This window comes from Phoca vitulina, unplaced genomic scaffold, assembly GCF_004348235.1.
Source record: "Phoca vitulina isolate PV1807 unplaced genomic scaffold, GSC_HSeal_1.0 scaffold91, whole genome shotgun sequence".
In the NCBI taxonomy this organism is placed as follows: domain Eukaryota; kingdom Metazoa; phylum Chordata; class Mammalia; order Carnivora; family Phocidae; genus Phoca; species Phoca vitulina.
Genome location: NW_022589794.1, coordinates 495398 through 513102, shown reverse-complemented (window position 1 = coordinate 513102; position 17705 = coordinate 495398). Strand labels below are relative to the sequence as shown.

The window sequence follows — 17705 nt, the reverse complement described above, 5'->3', positions numbered from 1 at the left end:
ACGGTGTCTCGGCACCCCGTCCTGTGCATTCCCCCCCGTATTCGGGGTCACGGTGTCTCGGTACTCTCTGGAGACCTACTCCTGGATCATTCACACCTGGACCTCAGCAAACTGAAACCGGTAACAAAACGTTGAAACATAGAGTGAACTGAGAATGAGACTGGAGCCGTGTACGATGCTGTGGAAAAGCACGGTTTCACGGCTACACTTTGGCATTAACTTGGTGATTGTGCATAAACCCCCTTCAGGAGATGCTCGGGCATCAGTACCTGTGTGTTCGGGGCTGGGACTGGGCTGGGGGGGTTTCTCTTGGATGCTGCTCACAACACGAACACACGGCGGCTGAGTCCGTGGGCTGACGGCGACACACTTTATTCTGTGGACTCCTTTCTGTGGACACGTTGGACTTTAGTTGCTGGTTTTGAACAATGAGTTACAGGTCATCAGAAGGCAGGTGGGACGTGTCTGTGCTGCGCGGCTTGCCCCTAAGTCCCATAGCGGCTAACACCGCTCTCTCCCCGCCTCCCCCTGCCCAGCCCCTAGGAGCCCCCAGGATCCCCCAGGAGCTGATCTGGTAGACACGTCCGGGATGTTCTCTGGAAGCCCTGACAGGTTTTGGATGAGGTTCTGCCTTATAACTGACGTCGTTTATCGATGATTTCATTGAAACTGGCATGATTTGGACCGGACCGGCCCCACTGGCCCAGAACTCTGTCTCTGGTGTTCACCCAGGGCCGTGTGTCCGCAGTGGCCCCGGGTGGGCACGTGACAACACCAGGCGAGCGCCCTCACTGCTCGATGCTTCCCTCAAGGGTCCGGACGAGGCTCTGATAGGTGTCTCTTTCCGCCTGCCATGAGTGATACCTTCTCACGTACTCCCTTCCGTTGGCCACAATTTCTTTTTCCAACGCAGGGTCACGAACCAGTCTCTTTGCTAATTGAACAAACTCCTGCAAAGAAGGAGGTGGAAGAGAACTGGGTGTAAATAACTGGCCGGCGGGGATTTGCAAACGGCTGTGCCTGGGTTCCTCCCGCCTCTCCCCCGTCTGCCTCCCGTGTTCTGGGGACGTGGCCCGCAGGGGGATGAGGTGGGGACAGGACAGTGCACGGCTCTGACCCACGTGGTGGGAACGTTAATGCTCCCAACCGGGTCAGGGAGAAAGCCTCCCACTCTCCTCTCTGCCGAGGGAGGACAGTGGGGTCGGACCGGCCGCACCTCATCACCAGCAGCAGCAGCATCTGTCACGTGCTTGCTGTTCGGAATCCAGGATGGGGGGATTTAATGATGGGGCTTATGCCCCCTCTCTCCACCATGTGCCCCGCGGTGGCTCTAAGCGGCGCCCCATACGAAACACACCACAATTTCCAAATCAAAACGTACGACTAGTCAGGCGAAGCAGGATAAACAAAGCCACAAATAACTTCACATCAGCTCAGATATGAGTTTGCTGCCAAATGAGTTTTGGCACCAAACTCCCCAAAAATCAAATTGCTTTTCAAGTGCTTTTTGGATTTTGGAATTGCAGAAAGGGACTGGGACTCTGGGCTGTCCCATGAGTCCGTTCTCAGGGAAACTGGAGCAGAGAGAGGTTCAGGGGACGTGCCAGGGTCACACAGCAAGTGGTCCGCAGCCGAGACAGGACTGCACTCAGACCATTCGGCCCTGGACCCATGTCCCCCTCCTCTGGTCTCGGCAAGTGAAGGCCAGAACGTGAGGGAACACCGTGAGCAGAGAGCCAGCCCGGAGAAGGCTCCTGGGGGCACAGGAGTGACCACAGCTACGTCGGGGGCCTCAGAGGGTCAGAGAGGACGAGCAGAGCCCTCAAGAGATGTGGCAGTAAATCTGCCATGAAGTCATCCTGGCCGTGCCTCAGGGACACGGGACGGACGTGAGGCTTGCTGGCAGAGGTCCTCCAGGTGAGTGGGCTTTGGGAGGCAGACCTGGGGGTCCAGGTGGAGGCCGCCTCCAGCCCCTGCGAAGGCTCCTGATCAGCACTGTCCTGCTGAGGCTGCGTGCGGCCACCTCAGCCCACAAACCCTCAGTGGAGGGGGACGGTCACACCTGGGCTGGCGGCCGCCGTCCTGGTCCGCGTGAGTGGCCACACACTGCCCTTTAGAAGCGGGCACAGCTCTCCCTCCCTCAGACCTCAGCCAGCGGCCATGCCTTCACGCGACTGCAGCTCGCGGCCACGGCTCTCTGGACCGCCAGCTCCGGTAATGGCCCCGACAGGCAGGAGCCCCTAAATGCCCAGCACCCCGGCCATCGGGGCCGTGTGTCCTCCCTGCTCCAGCAGCCACGTGCGCGGAGGAGCACGCTCCACGTCTGGGTGCGCCGCCCCGGGGGAAAAGCTCACAGTCTCTACGTCCGCGAGAATCAGAGCGCAGATGGATTCACCACCCGTGACGACCGAGAGGCTAGAGAGAGCCCCGTCCAACCGGGAAGGGAGCGCGTCCCACCGCGTGGGCCCTGCAGAAATAGGAGGCTGTCTCCACGTGCTCAGCTGTGATGCAGCTTCATTTAATTTGTATGTTGTCAGTTTTTCTATAAAAAAAATGTGTGGCCATCACAGCCTAACTCCAGGACATGGAGACCGCGGGGGCTGCGTCAGCTCCGTGCCCGCTGCCTCCTGCGTCCCGTGCGCCTCCTTCATTCCCTGCAGGCCCGGCACGCGGCGCACTGCGCCCCTCCTGCTCCCCGCACGCTCGCCGTCACGCCCCAGCTTCCCGCGCGGGGCTCTGCTGCCGCGAGGGCCCTTCCCTGCGGGCACCTCGTCCGTGGGGCCAGCCTCGTCCTCGCCGGGCAGAACCTGTGGGAGTCCCAGGAGTCGATCCCTACGACATCCGACGGGCTGGTGCCCCTGGGGCTCGGGAAGAGGCTGTGTGGCCCGATCCCAGAGCCCCTGCCTGGCCCCCAGACCCCACGCGCGGCTTGGACTCTTTCCCTCCCAGCTTCCACCTCCAGGACCTTGCTCAGTGCCCGCCGCGTGGCAGGGCCTCGGGGAAAGTTCTCTAACTCACCTGGTGCATGCGGGACCCAGGTCCCCTGCCTCGTCTTGCAGAGACAGCACCCGCTACGCTTGTCCTGTCGCACGAAGCCCAGACTCCTCTTTCTGGCTGGTGAGACCCTGCACTCCCGAGACGCCTGAGGACCCCGAGCCTTCTCTTGTGTCTGGAGGGCAAGACGTGGTCCCCAGCTAGGAATACGCCGCCTCGGACACGACCTCGCTGGGAATGTCACTGCCATGTGACAGTCCCATCCCTCACTCGCTCAGAGAGGGGACGGCCTTGTCCAGAGCAGATGTCTAATGGGTAGCCGCCCAGCAGATCTTCCCCTGGATGGTTGGATGGTTGGAAGGCCCACAGAGCGTCTAAACTAACAGCCGACTGAATTATCAACGTTTACAAATGGGTACAATCCAAGTATAATTTGGGAATTCCAGCCCCTCTTCAAACACAGCAAGGGCTGTGACTCGGGCCTGTGGGCCCAGGGCGGCCGGCAATGGGCCCTGTGCGGGCCCCTTGTTCACCCGGGGCGCGTGGTCTCCCCCGCGGGCCCCAGACACAAGAGCACGAGCCGCCTGGCCTCACGGGAGCCTCTCTCAAACCCACTTCTTCTCTGTTCTCCCCCCACACCCCCCACAGCCACACGGACTTACCACACGCCTCTTCCCTCAAGACCTCCCTCCTGCTGTCGGGGCTGACCCAGGCACTAACGGGACTAGCCTTGGTCTTTCACCTTCTACGGCCAGACTCGGAGCCGCCAGGAGCCCCGGGAGACGGCGCCTGCACGCACAGCTAGCTTGGCCACGAACCTGAACCTGACGGCCAGAGGCGTGGGCGCTCAGGGCACCACACGTGGGCAGCAGCCTGTCCCCCGACCGCACCTAGGATGCAGAGGTTGTCATGGGCTGTGAAGGCGGGGCCGCGGGGTGCCACAGGCACCGGGAAGGGGACAGGGAGCGAGGGCCCAGGCGTGGACTGCCACAGAGTACGGGCTGCGCTCTCAGAGGGAAGGTCAGGACTCTGCCCCCGCTGTTGGTTTAGTTTTATACAAAGGTTCACAAAATAGGAGGATAAGGGATGCCCTTTGACAACCACTGAGGTCCTTCAGGCAAAGCCTGTGTGAGGTTTGTTTGCTGTTTCGAAGGGTAAGTCGGGGGGTCTGGCAGGTGTGAGCGACGGCGACCTCCCCGCTTCCTATCCGGCTTCTCTGTCGTCTCCATCAGGGACGGAGAGCTCACGCTGAGCTGCCGACTCCAGATCCGCCTCGGACGGCAGCGCATTCACGGTTTACACGCGTGCATCACCCTGGGTAGGCTGGCTCTCAGGCCCGCGAGTCCCCCCTTAGCAAGTGAAATGCTGCTCCGGGTCCCTATCTGAACTCAACCTTCCACACTCTGGCAGCCAGCCAGCGGTTTGTGCACCTGAGCCCCTCGTTCGCCGTGACTCTAACCACGTGGCCGGCTTATTTAAAATGCATTTTGTTTTGGAGGCAGGCTTCCCACCCTGCGCTCGGTCGAGTCCGGTCGTGAGCGTAAAGAAGACAAAACAAAGCCGCCTGTGACAGCCGCGTCTAGCGCACTTCTCAGAGTGTGTTAAAAGACGCAGCCTCGCCCCATGTGAAATCTAAAGTGTTCTTTTTTTTAAACATCCTTTGTGACACCAACGTTCATGTTTTAGAATCAAAATAAGTCCCTGACTTTGTGTGGCACGGCGCCGTGTCTGGGAGCAGGGGGACGCGACCCTGTCGGGGCCGGGGTGGCACTCGTTGGCAAGTGTCAGAAGGACTCCCCTGCCGGACACTGTAAGACGGCCAGCGTGCTTCTGTCCTCGTGCTCAGACTCGTGGGCAAAGTCAGAGCCTCTGGAGTTGAGCTACAAAATAAGCAGACGCCGTGTTTGGGGAGGTGAAAATAAAATCTCTTCGCCAGGGCGGAGAAAACACTGTCTGACCTAAAAGCCCGGCGGTGTTGATTTCCAGGCTTCCAGAAGGCGGCAAAAAGCAATAAGCCTTTGTTTGGAGAAGAAGACAGTAACTGCCGTCTGCTCTTCCGGTCCTGATCCTCTCCGGCTCACGGGCGTTGCTGCCGAAAGGGAAGGGTCAGCGGCCGGGTGTCTTTGGCCGGACAGTCACCCGGGAGCCAGCGCCCCGGGCCGCAGGGAGAAGAGGTGAGCGTGCTCATAGCAAGAGAAAGGGAAAGCTGTCTCGGATTAAGCGTCCGCTGCAGGAAATCTGAAAACTGAATTTTCAATTATTTGACTCGACTATAATTTTTAAGTATAAATCCCTATACTCTTGAACATAACATGTGCTCTAATAAAGATGCTGGTAGCACCTAATTTTTAAAGACTCAAAGGACAAAACTCAGGCCTCAGAGACTTACTTCCTGCCACCGGTTGGTAGGTGGCGGCTGCGGCCGTGTCTCTCCCGTGGTGACAGCAGGTCCAGAGCCCCGGCCACGTGCCGTGAACACACACAGCCCTGTGTGTCCCTCCGTCCGCCCCCATCACCCCTCCAGGAGGCAGCAGGGATGATGAGCTCCGCTTGCCCAGGAGAAAACAGAGCTCAGAGACTCAGGCCAGGCCACACGCCCTGCCCACCGTCCCCAAGGGCCAGCTGCAGGCAGACACACATGGGCCCCCTCCAGACCCCTTCACACACTTCCTGGAGGTCCCCACACACGCCTGTGCCCTGGCCTTGCCCACCCTCCACTGCACCATCCCATATATTATTTTCAAACGCACGTGGATGTGCATGCATACGTACAAGTACTGGCTTATTCTCCACGTTGTGTTGAGGTATTACAATGATCAGATATACGGCAATCTTCTGAAAACCAGTAAGTGTCCTAGAAATCTAAGGTGGTTTCTGAAGAGCACCTGCTTGGAGATCAGAAACCCAAGCATCTCAGAGGTGACCTGACATGCTCAAAGCCATGCCGCTCGTCGGAGGCAGAATCAGGAACAGGAGCAGGTCTTGTGTTTGGGTCTGTGTTCTAGGTTTTTCCAAGTCACACGGCTGCCCCCGTGGCCACAGCCGACATGCTGCACACAGGGCTCCCGCCCCTGGGAGGCGGCACTGGGCGCTGGCCAAGAGATGGGAACCCCGGACTGGTGAGGGAAACGCCGATGGAAACCGTTCCAGACAAACCCTTCCTTACCTGCGGGTCTGAAAACAACAGCCCTGTGACCTCATGCTTCACCACCGCCGCGTTCCCGGGGATGTTCCTGGCCAGCACGGGGACTTCCAGATCCATTGCCTGGGGACGGGAGAGAGAAGACAGGTGGGGGGTGGTGATCAAGAGCTTCTCTGGCGCGATGAGCCCAGGTGGGGAGAGTAACATCTATGCCCGCCGGACCTCGGGCACCTCACCCGATCGAAACATTCCACTTTCAAAGTACATACTGCATTGTAATTACTTACTGTTGCCGGTTCTGGAGAGCTCTGTCCCGCAAACTCTGACATGATTACCGCAATGGCACGAAGAAACACCCTCTCTCCAAATGTGCGCCTGACACTTGTGCAGTGACAGTGTGGAGAACACATCCTTAATTATCCTCATTACTCCCCATGAGTCATCTTCCCCCAGCACAAGACCCGTGAACGGTGCGGGAGGATCGGGCACGTCTCTCTGGCACGCAGACAAGAGTAAGAAGGAGCATGATTTATCATCCCGATTATTCACTAAGCAGGCTTTCCGTTCCCCGTGGTCTGGATCAGCACACGGCATCCACCGCCCAGCACAAACTGGCATCAAGACCTCAAAAGATGCCCAAGAGCCCAGCGGGCAGAGTTGGCCTCACCTCCCCAGCAAGGCAGCATCTCTCTGGTTCTCCTGCGGTTTTGGGGAGCCCGACCTGGAAGGCTCTATTTTGGCCTCCTACATTGAGCCTCCTGGGGCTACTTGGACCTGGGACCACTCACCCCTCCTACGGCAGGTGCCCTTCAGCACATAAGAGGGACACCCCTTTGCAACTTGGTGTCCACGGGCAGGACTGGCTGGCGCCAACAGCAGACCAATAATCTGGCTGTTACTCTACGGAAGTGTGTTTTAGGCACTCTGACTGCCTGTGGCATCTCCCTTCATGTAATAAACATTCGGTCACGAAGGGGTGACACTCCATCTTCAGAAACGTAAGTTACCCACCCGCAGCCGCAGCCGGAAGCCTGTGACACAGAGGCCTTCCCCTGGCAGGTGCTGCAGCAGGAGCCGAGCACCCCGAGCACGGTGTGATGCGAGCAGATGCTCAGTCAGTACTGTGGAGCCAACGCCCTGGAAGCATCTATGCGGAACGAGTCCCGAGTCAGTGTCGTCCACCGTAGCCACCGTAACCGCCGGCTGTTGTCTTAGTAGGCTCGTCTGGTTTTCCCTTTCTTCTTTCCCTATGTCATCCCAGCCTACTTTGAGTTTAAGATCTAGGCCCTAGAGAATGCAGAGCTGGCAACAGCCCTGCTGTCGGCCCGCCTCTGAGCCTGTTCTGTTCCCACCATCGGGGAAAGTGGGAGAGCTGGTTTGACTCATGGAGCAGAGTCCCCGCGGTCCTGCTCCTCGCCAGCCACCCAGCTGCTTCTCCAGCGCAGCGATCACGGGTCTCTCTGTCAGGCCCTCCTGTTGGTGTTTCAAGAGCACAGAAGGTGTCCAAGTCAGATTTTCCATTGTCATTTTGTAGGGTCATGTCTGGGATCTTTGAGTGGTCATCACACCTGGGAAGGAGGCACCTCACAGCACAGGGGAAAAGTAACCTGAAATGGCCACATCCCAGCACCAGTCACAGGGGCTTCCGGACTCCTGGGTGGCCCGGGTTCTGACACACTGCAGGTGCAGTCTGGCATCCTAGGAGACAGCATGGGGCCAGGATCGAGAGGCCTCGGTCTTGAATGAAGATCTCGGTCTTACTCTCTTTGCTCCGGGCCCACACGGTGGGTGTCGCCCTCAGAGTGCAGCGCTGTCACTTGGAGTGATGAGGAACCCTGACCGGGCCCCCACCGCACCCCGCTCTGCCCCACAATCAGGCATGCGTGAAGTTGCTCCCACGATCCTCCTGGGCCGCCCAGGAGCTGCTGAGGTAGCAAGCGCACTGATGTGGTCCTGGCTGTCTCCCTGGGTCCTGGTTGCATCTTTTGGGAATGAAGGACTAAACTGTCCTCTAGGCAGCACATGAAAAATTCAGATGTCATTTTGCACAAATACCATTATGTGGTTTGTGGCGTAAGCTGCCTAGCACATCAGCTACATCAGTCACGAGGTCGTAACGTAATGATGGTGAGTGATGCTGGGAGTCCTGTGGCTTGTCTCTCCACTTGTCACACGGTGTGCGTTGCTGACTCATTAAACTAGCGCAACACACTGTGATTTCACTTTTAGACATTTGTCAGCTAACTGCCGCGTCCTCCGCACGGGCGAGACCTTTGAGACCACCTTGTCACGCACCATCTCATGCCAGGGCAGAGCTCAGAAAGGGGGTGATGGACATGTCAGGGGGCTTCTGCAGGCGGCCCCCACGGCATTTTCATACTCAAAGGGTACATTCATCCTCTGATTTTGGATAAGCACCAGTGTATTTGTGAAGAATCTGTGGCAGACACAGATCGAGAGGAGCTGTCTACAGATGTAGATGTAGAGATAGACAAATGCGGATTTATGAAACCGACGACCAGAGAATCACAGGACCAGCCAGCCGATCCTGAGAGAGAACAGAGTTTAAATCCCTGTCTCAGGCAAAGAAGGTCTTATTCTCAGCCCTCCTGTTGCAGAGACTCGCTTGTGTATCAGCTCAACCAGTGGCCCCCGAGCACCCATCCTACATGGAAGGCTGCGCACCACGGAGAATTGTCCATTCGTTGTCCACTTGTTGGACAAATGTTTGTTATCAACCTGGAAATGGCAGGACGCAGGAGGCTCAGGTGAGGGGAGCAGTTGGTTGAGGGGGGATAGTGAGGTGGTACTGCACAGTAGGGAGCCTTGCTTGACACAAAAGGCCATAAAAAGGAAACAACATATCAAACCAAAGGAAGTAGAAGGAAAGCAATAATAAAAGCAGCAATTAATGAAGTAGAAAGCAAAAGCAAAGCAACTGATATATCCAAATAGATTTTCTCCGAAAAAAAATCAGTGAAATAAAGAAGTCACCAGCAACCCTGATCACGAGAAAGGAGAAAGCAAAACCAGACAGACCGAGGGGGAACAGACCACTGAAACTCAGAAGAATTTTACAGTCATAGGAGGATATTTACAGAAGTCTTTGCAAATAAATTTGAAAACCTAGCTGAAATGTGTAGTTACCAGGAAGAATGCTTCTTACCAATTAACCCTGGTAGAAGTAGAAAAGCTTAAACAGATCAATTTCTAAAAGAGAAAGAAATTATCCGGGAAACCATCTACAACAAAAGGATCATCTCAGATGGTGTCACAAGGGAATTCTGCAAAATCATCAGACTGCATCATCCTAGTGCTGCAGGAACTGTTCCAGATAACAGAAAAGGAAAGAAACATTCCAAGTAATTGTTATGAAACAAGTTCAACAATAATACCAAAGGATGAGATAGAGGGCATGAGAAAGGAAGCCACAGGCCATCCTCATGTCTAACTTTCTCCGTAAAAACCTAAAGAAAAGAGTAGCAAACAGAATCCAGCAGCACATTAAAAAATCACGGAAACCAACCTTTGCAGTTACTACATTAAACGTGAATGGACTAAACACCACACTCAAAAGGCAGAAATTGTCAGACTGGGTAAAAATAGCAAGACTCACTGTATTCACTGCCTACAAGAGATACACTTTGGATTCAAAGACCAAAAGTTTGGAAGTAAAAGGGTGAGAAAATATACCTGTGAACAGTAACCACAGAGCTGCCCTGGTGATCCTAACACCAGACAAAATGGCCATGAGGACAAGAACTGTTCCTGGAGACAAAGAGGGGCATCGCGTGGTGAGAAAAGGATCAATACATCAGGAAAACATAAAAATTATAAGTGTGCACACACCTAAGGACAGAGCCCCACAGGACCTGAAGCAAAAACTGACAGAACTGAAAGGAGAAACAGGCAATTTAATCATAATAAGAACTCTCGAAACCCCACTCTCAGTAACTGATAGAACAACTAGACAGACAACCATCAGGGAGACAGAAGCTCTGAACAGCACTAACCCACTTAACCTGACATTTACAGTACACCCCCTAATGGCTACAGAAGACCCATTCTTCCCAAGTACACACAGTTCCTTCTCCAGGATGCATCATGTGCTAAATCCAAATAAATGAGACAGTATATTCAAAAAGACTGAAGTCATAAAAAGTATGTTCTCTGACCACATTTTTGGGAACCGGGGTATGGCTGTGGAAAAAGGGGATATAAATGTGGAACAGAGGCAGGGACTTAAATTTGAGGTATCATATGAATGCATGTGTACGTGTGTGTGTGTCTGTCTGTCAGTCTCAGGGAGAGGTGATGGGGGAGTTGGAGCACAGAGGTGAGCATAGGTGAAGGGTCTTCAGCTACTTATTGTACTGTTTTTTTATTTCTCTGGGTTTTAAACTTTTAAGTCAAAATGATGATGATTTCCTTAAAGTGCATGCTCTGAAGCTCTCCTGCTTGGGTCTGAATCCTGGTTCCTTTATACACAGCTGACCCTTGAACAACAGGGGTTCGAACTCTGTGAGTCCAAACCTGCTGGTGGGCTACGAGATGGTGCGGTCACTTTGGAAAACAGTGTGGCTCCTCCTCAGAGGGTTAAACAGAGTTCCCACGGGACCCAGCAACTCCGCTCCTGGATACAGACCCAAGAGAAACGGAACCATGTGGCCAAGCAAACACTTGTACACAGATGTTCACAGCATTATTCATCATGGCCAGGAAGTGGACCCAGCCCAGGTGTCCACGAACCCGTGAGCAGACGCGTAAGGCAGTGTGTCTGTGCGATGGCGTATGTCACAGATACAAAGGAATGAGGTCCAGACGCGTCCTGCAGCATGAAAACATTATGTCGGTGACAGAAGCAGGTCCCAAAAGTCCCCATGTCGTCGGACTCCCTTTATAGGAAATGGGAGGAGGCAGATCTGAACGACAGAGAGTAGACTGGTGTTGGCGTGGGGGGCACGTCGGGGAGAAACAGCGAGTGACTGAGGATGTGTCCAGGATTTCTTTCTGGGGTGATGAAAATTTCCTAAAATTGATAATGCTGAGGGCTCACAACATGGGAATGTACTAAAAACCCCTGAATTGCACACTTTGACTGAACTAATGCTTTAAGTGAGTGGACAGATGTATGCTCGTTATGTGAATTACATCTCAATAAAATTGTTGTATTAAAGAAGCATTTTAAAAAGACAGTGCAAAAGACCTCTGAATTTATTCAGAGTGTGTCCTGTAGTCAGGGACAAAAGCCCCAAATCACGATTTATAAAAGACATGCCCACAGATTGTTTTTCAATAAATTTAGTTGCCCAGTAAGTGAATACTTCATTGCTAACATTTTATTGCTACAGTACTAAATCAAATGAAATGTTATATGTAAGTGTGGTGATGTCATAGAACATAAATTAATGAATTTTTCTTTATCTCGAAAATGTCTTTGTTTTCGGTCTGGTGATAAATTTTCTGGCTTTTTCTTTAATGCCTTGTCTTGGCTGTATGGAAATAGCACTTACTAGAGACCGCCTTCATCGGGGACAAGTGAGGTCGAATGACACATGTCCTCGCATGGCGAGTGTCTCCTGCGGGATGGCCGCTGTGGCGGGTGGGGAATGTTTTCTGTGAGAGCCACACCATCGCTCCTGGGAGGAGGGCGGCTCACAATCAGGCAGAGCACCAGGCATGGACCGGGAATGTATCTGGTTCTGGTCCCTCCACTAGTACTCCTGCTGTTCCCTCCAGCGGTTCTCTTCCCGCAGATCGGGAAGGCTTTTCTCGTCGTTCAGGGCCGAGTTCAAGGCCACGCTCCCGCTGCAGGAGTGTGCTCGGGAAACACGGCACCGCAGACGGGGTGGCTGAAACCAGGGAAGGTGCCGCCACGGTTCCTGAGGCCGGGAGTCCGAGAGCGAGGTTCCGGGCTGTTGCTTCTGAGGGCGTGGGGAAGGATCTGGCCCAGGCCTCCCTCCTCGGCCCGGAGATGCTGTCTTCTTCCTGGGTCTGCGCGCGCCTGTCTGTCCAAATCCCTTCTTCTTACCAGGACACCCCGCACAGTGGCTCGGGGTCCACCCTAATGACTCCTCTTAACGCGCCTGCCTCTGTAGAGACCCCGTGTCCAGAAGAGTTCCTGGGAGTTAGGACCTGGACCCTCGGCTCACACTCACCGCTGACCAGCACTCCCTCCCCGACGGCTGACAATGGCCTCGCCTCCCACCCTGTCGCACGGCGCCCCCCTTCGTTTCCTGCCCAGAGCTTATTATGTTCCTTTATGGGTGGCCTCACTTCCGGTTTCCAGTTCCTTTCTGCTCCAAACAAGGGCGTAAATTCCCTAGGATCCAGGACTTTTCTGTGTCCTGCTCACTACTGTGTCTCCAGAGCCCAGCCCAGAGCCAGCGCACCGCGTGCACCCAGCACACCCCGGTGGAAGGAAAGAGTGCACAGGTAATGCGATGACTGTTTGCAGGCTCCAGGCTCCGCGTCCCCGAGGCCTGGGGGCGGGGCAAAAGCTACGTAAAGGGGGCCTGATGTCGTGTATTCACAGACAACGCACTCTGAAGTCCTCTCTTCAAAACTAAACTGTCACTAGGAAAGGAAATGTCTTCAGAAGGAAGAAGCGGGTGGTAAGGCTGTTTTCATACGGCCAAGACACGGCACTCAGGAATCTGATGATTGATTCTTACATCGCTTTCTCAAAGCGTGATGTCACCTCCTTAAAAACAAGCTGCCTGGAAGAAAGGTGACGTCCCAGGGCCAGACAAGGGCGCAAAGTGGGTCCGGACAAGACCTGGCCCAGCGGCGGCGTCTTGTGCTCGACGGCGTAGGGAGATGGGCGCGTGTACCCTGCGCACGCTTTCCACCAGTGAACACAGACAGGGCTCGTGCAGCGCACGGGGGGTGGCCAGCAGTCCAGACCTGGGTCTGGGGTTCCGACAGTGAACGGTGTCTGTGCCGGGTTCAGTCCGCCCGCATCCGATTTCTCCCCGCGGGAGCTCCTCCACCTCTCATCAGTGGCTGGAAACCTCTGATTCCACCTTGAAAGGAAGCTTTGTAGCTCGTGCCCCATTTTCTGCAGAGCTGCGAGAAGATTCCAGAGACCCTGCCTCCCCTCCACGTGCATATCCACCTCCAGATGCAGCTGCCGGGGCTCCCTCCGGCCAAAGCCGTGAAGCGCGGGCCATGAAGGGTGGGCACCGTCACCTGCATTTACGGAGGGAATTCTGATTTCTGGAATTCCGGATTTTCTCGTGGAGAGGTTTGCTTGGGTTTTCACGGCCTTGACTAGCGCGTGTCCAGTACAGGGACTGCTGCCTGTCAGGTGGGGACGCGGCGGGTCCGAGCGTCCCCTGACACAATGCGCTGCAATCCGATCTTACATTGCCGGGGTTAGAAAGCTTCTCAACGCAGATGCCCAGGGCATTTGGGGAGCAACTCTTGGATGCAAGAGACAGTCTTGTGCCTTGAAAAATACTTCACATCCCTGCAGGCCTCTCCCCCTCACCCCGCTCTAAATGCCTGTGACGCCCTTCTCATTGTGATGCCTCAGAAGGCCCTTCACTCTGTGAAGTGGGAAGGACACAGCCGGGCCACACACCCGACACACTCTGAAACTAGCCACGGCCAAGAGGGCACAGAGTCACACTGTGCTCGGAGAGCCCTGCAGGGAGGCTTCAGTCACGAGGGTCTGGGCCCGGAAGCTAAGAGCCGGAGAATTCTCCTGTTACTCTTGGCTTTAGAATACGGCCTTCCTTCCCCCTGGGCAGCAGAAACTGACCGGGAGGGTAGCACACGCGTGTGTGTGCGTGTGCCCGCGTGTGTGTTCCGGGTGGGGGGACTGAGGTAAGAACAGACTTTTCTGTATTATTTCAACTTCATTCGATGCAACTCCATAATCAGCCCAAACTGGAAACCACAGATTCGCTGTAGGAATATTCACCCTACTGCCCACACTTCTAGCTCGAGCTTGATTTTTGGAGTTTCTCGGTAAGAGATGTATTTTAGCAAATGAGATTTCTATATGCTTCCATGAGAAAACAAAGCTAATTCTGGGAGGTCGAAAGATCCCTTCCTTCAAAAGTGATATGCGTTCATTCTGTGATTAACCACTTGGGTTATCTGAATGGATTCTAATGAAATGCACCCAGACCACTCCCCTGAAATCAGCTTCATTCAAAACCCTCAACCCAAAGGTTATTTTGGAGTTTGCAAAAGGAGCACAACATCAACATTTAAGACAGTCACATTCGCTAACAGCTGCCTTGCCTTTGAAGGAAATGAGGTTTGACAGCAATTCATCCGCAGTGAGATGCGCTGGGCGCCAGTGATGAAATCATTCCTGAATTCTACTTCACTTTTTCTTGGGAACTTGAGCAAGAAAATGTGTATTTACATACAAAGGAGCAGTTCAGCACCAGCTCAAGGATGGGTGGGGTAAGAACGTGCCTTTCTGAAGCTGTCAGGTGGGGTGCGAAGGTGAAGGGCGCAGCCACTGGACGACGCCACCCGCCAGCTCAGGTGGAGGTCTCCGCCTGAAGACGAGCGGGTCACGGCCCACACTGCGCGCTCTGGCATCGAGGCGTGGACGTGCAGCTTCTGCCCCTGGCTCCTGGTGTTGCTTTGGGTTTTGCGCTTTGCTTTTTTTTAAAGGAGGCCACAGGAAATATTAGGCATGAGACAACAGTCGGTCCTTCAGTTTAGGGAGGATTATTTTTTTTGGCTGCTTTCTTGATTTACTGTGTTGTGTGAAACACTAAATTGTCTTCTGCCAGCAAGTGCAGTAAATTCAGTTAGTGTCCAAAGGAAGAAATGGATGTTACAAATAGGATGGAAGGATGGCTTCGCTCTAAGCAGGCATTTCTCCCCCAGTGAGACACACGTGAAACCGCTTCAGAGGCCCAGGGGCCCAACGACTGGAGCCTCCTTCTCTCGAGCAGGTTGTATCGTGAGCTAGTCCCTAATTAGGCACATCTGCCGTGCGCATGGCACGTGTTCGGAGCTGTACGTGACCGCTCGTGACCACACGTGCTGTGACTCGTGACCGAATGTTCTGGGGGAGCTCCGGGACTGAGCACTGGTCTGGACGGAGCGAACGGAGGCCACCCTGTGCCGAGCTTGCTCTTGAAAGGGAGTCCAGCCCGCAAGGATGTGACCGCAAAACAAGAGAAAGGAAAGTCCTTTCTGGAGCCGAATGCTAGACGAGGGGATCAGCTCTCCCCTCACGGCCCTGCCCACTCCCTCCCCGTGCACCTGTCACCCCTGCTCCATGGTGTGCGCCCCCCGCCACATGTGCAAGCCCCACCATTGTTGTCCCCTGAATGCTGGGATTATAGAGCATACTGAAAAGGAGGAGAAGAAAATCAAGAAGAAGGAGACTTCTTGCCCAAACACACCTTCATCCCATTTCCTGGCCCCACCTCTTACAACTGAAACGCCCTTCCATCTAAGATATTTAGCGGGTCAGAGAGGCGATCTAGTTTCATTTTATTTTGTAGCTGCCAAGGACAAATGGCAAAGAGAAATGAAATGATTTTTTTTTAAGTCTCAGAACGTAAAAACTACTTCTGAGGTTCCAAAGAGAGGCTGTTTTGCTTTCGAAGGCTCTGGGAGCCGCAGCCCTTGATTGACAAGGACACCGCCTCGTAAAGGAGAACAGGAGGGACGCGGCGCTTCCTGGCCCCGCCTCCAGGACTCAGGCTGGGTCATTACCTCCAGAATCGCAGCGGACATGCCCTCGGACACGGAGCTGTTCACCACCGCGAAGCAGTTCTTCAGCGCTGCGTGCAGGTCCTCCTGGGGCATCTCTCCCAGCAGCCGCACCCCAGCCGTCCTGAAACAGGAGCAGGGACAGCTCTTTGCCACTGGGAGTCTTGGGGGGGGGGGGGGGGGGTGGCTGGAGGGAGGACGGTAATTCTGCAGATGGAGAAGTCGGCCTTACGGACGGCACATATGGGGAGGGCGGTCTCTGCCCTTCCCCGCCCCGATGAGCCGCCGTCGCTGTGAATCGTGCCCCCCGGGTATGGGAGTCAGACAGAAGGTGCTGGCCACTTTTTCTAATAATGCGACCATTTCTAAAATGATTGTTTAAAAAATACTAATAGGGACAGTAATGGACATACAATAAACAGAAACAGAAATGCTAAAATGGAGAACACAACAAGCGCCCAGGTGTCCACTGCCCGGAGCGGACATATCATACAGGTTTTGTCTTATTTTTTTTATCCAGCGACACTGATTCGTGTCCTCCAACACCCTCTCCACCACTCACATAACTGCCTACGGTTTTACCTGCGAGCGCTCTGGGTCTCCGAGTGATACAAAGACGCCCACGTATCTGTGGGGGTGAAATCAGTACTTCGCAGTCCCCCGTGCTGACGGTGGCCGGTGACATGGAGGGGCCGTCCTGGGGGACCGTGAGGAAACCAACTAAAAGGGGACCCTTCTGGTCCCCGCCCTGTCCTGGGTCCCCACTGAACACTCGGATGTGCTGGAGGGGCCCTGGGGCCACCCGTCACCCTAAGGATGTGGTCCTGGGCCAACCACATCTGGTCGCTTCTTGCGTGCGCAGTAGCCACGTGTTTCAGCCTGTGTTCTGGAGCGTCTGCAGTGGGCACTACCCAGCGCTTGGTACCTGAGGTCTTTTAGTTTCTGCCAGTGTGATCAGTGGAAATTGTAACTTCAAAGCGGTTTTCATCGGCATTTCCCTGAGCGAGGGAGGATGGGCATCTCCGCTCCCGAGGGCGCTGCGCACGCTACCGGCACAGCATCCTTCCTGCCGAGTGGGGGGAGTAGGAGCGCCCGGCCCCCCAGGATCGTGGGGAGGTTACACGAGGCGGCGTCCCTGAGTGCCGGGAGCAGAACCTGGGTGCGGGGAGTGCGGCGCAAGCATGGGAATGGGGGTGATGGGCTGGCCACTGGGCTTCCTCTCCTGCAAAATGCTTGTTCGCTTCTTCCACTTACCTCTTTACTTTGGCTTTTACTTCCCTTGTAAACACTGGGTCGACCTGAAAAGAGACAAAGATAAATTTTAGGAAAAGCCTTTCGTGAGCCTAAGTCTCGAGAGAACGGCCTATCATGGCCACAGAGACAGACTCAACAACTCAGGAAGGAAAAAGTCAAACCCAACAGGAACTAATACCCCGATTCCCCTACCACATAATATGGGCAGGGAGAGAGGAGCACTGGGGAGGAGCTCAGAGAAATGCACGCGTCCTCCTGTCTGCTGCTGGACGCGTCCCACGGGAACCTGCTGCAGCCCCGCGGGCGGTGGGCCAGCCCTCCCCCAACTCAGGCCCAGCCACGGGGCATCCGCTGGCCCACGGCGCTCCAGCGGAGGAAGGGTCTGCGTGATTCGTTGCAGTGGCGGATGTTGTCATAAAACCCTTGAGGCAGAATGAACTGGAATCCTTAGCAGATGTAAGACAAAGGACCTGACAGAATTAAAATTTTATTTTGACAGGGAGCCTTCCCAGAAACACAATTTTCAAGCCAAGGGCGCGTCCATCAAGCTGATGTGTGGACAGACACACGGGTCCATCCACACAAGGGAATATAACTCAGTCCGGGAAGGGATGAAGCGCTG

At 54.8% G+C, this 17705-nt stretch overlaps 1 protein-coding gene across 4 annotated transcripts in view; it reads right to left on the bottom strand.

Annotated features, from left to right (window-relative positions):
• Positions 1 to 351: 351 nt before the first annotated feature.
• Positions 352 to 17705, bottom strand: part of GLT1D1 (glycosyltransferase 1 domain containing 1) — a 77599-nt gene continuing 60245 nt past the window's right edge. The window contains exons 9-14 of one of the 4 annotated variants that reach the window (XR_004298356.1): positions 17084 to 17127; positions 15833 to 15953; positions 6161 to 6259; positions 5767 to 5882; positions 5384 to 5543; positions 5147 to 5239 (exon numbers count right to left, since the gene is read on the bottom strand). Coding sequence is in view for 3 of the 4 variants with exons in the window: in XM_032396398.1 (XP_032252289.1) it covers positions 789 to 950; positions 6161 to 6259; positions 15833 to 15953; positions 17084 to 17127 (426 nt within the window). In the remaining variant the exon portion in view is untranslated. Of the gene's footprint in view, positions 951 to 5146; positions 5240 to 5383; positions 5544 to 5766; positions 5883 to 6160; positions 6260 to 15832; positions 15954 to 17083; positions 17128 to 17705 lie in introns of those variants that run through there. The other 3 variants (XM_032396399.1, XM_032396398.1, XM_032396400.1) reach the window with 3 other exon arrangements.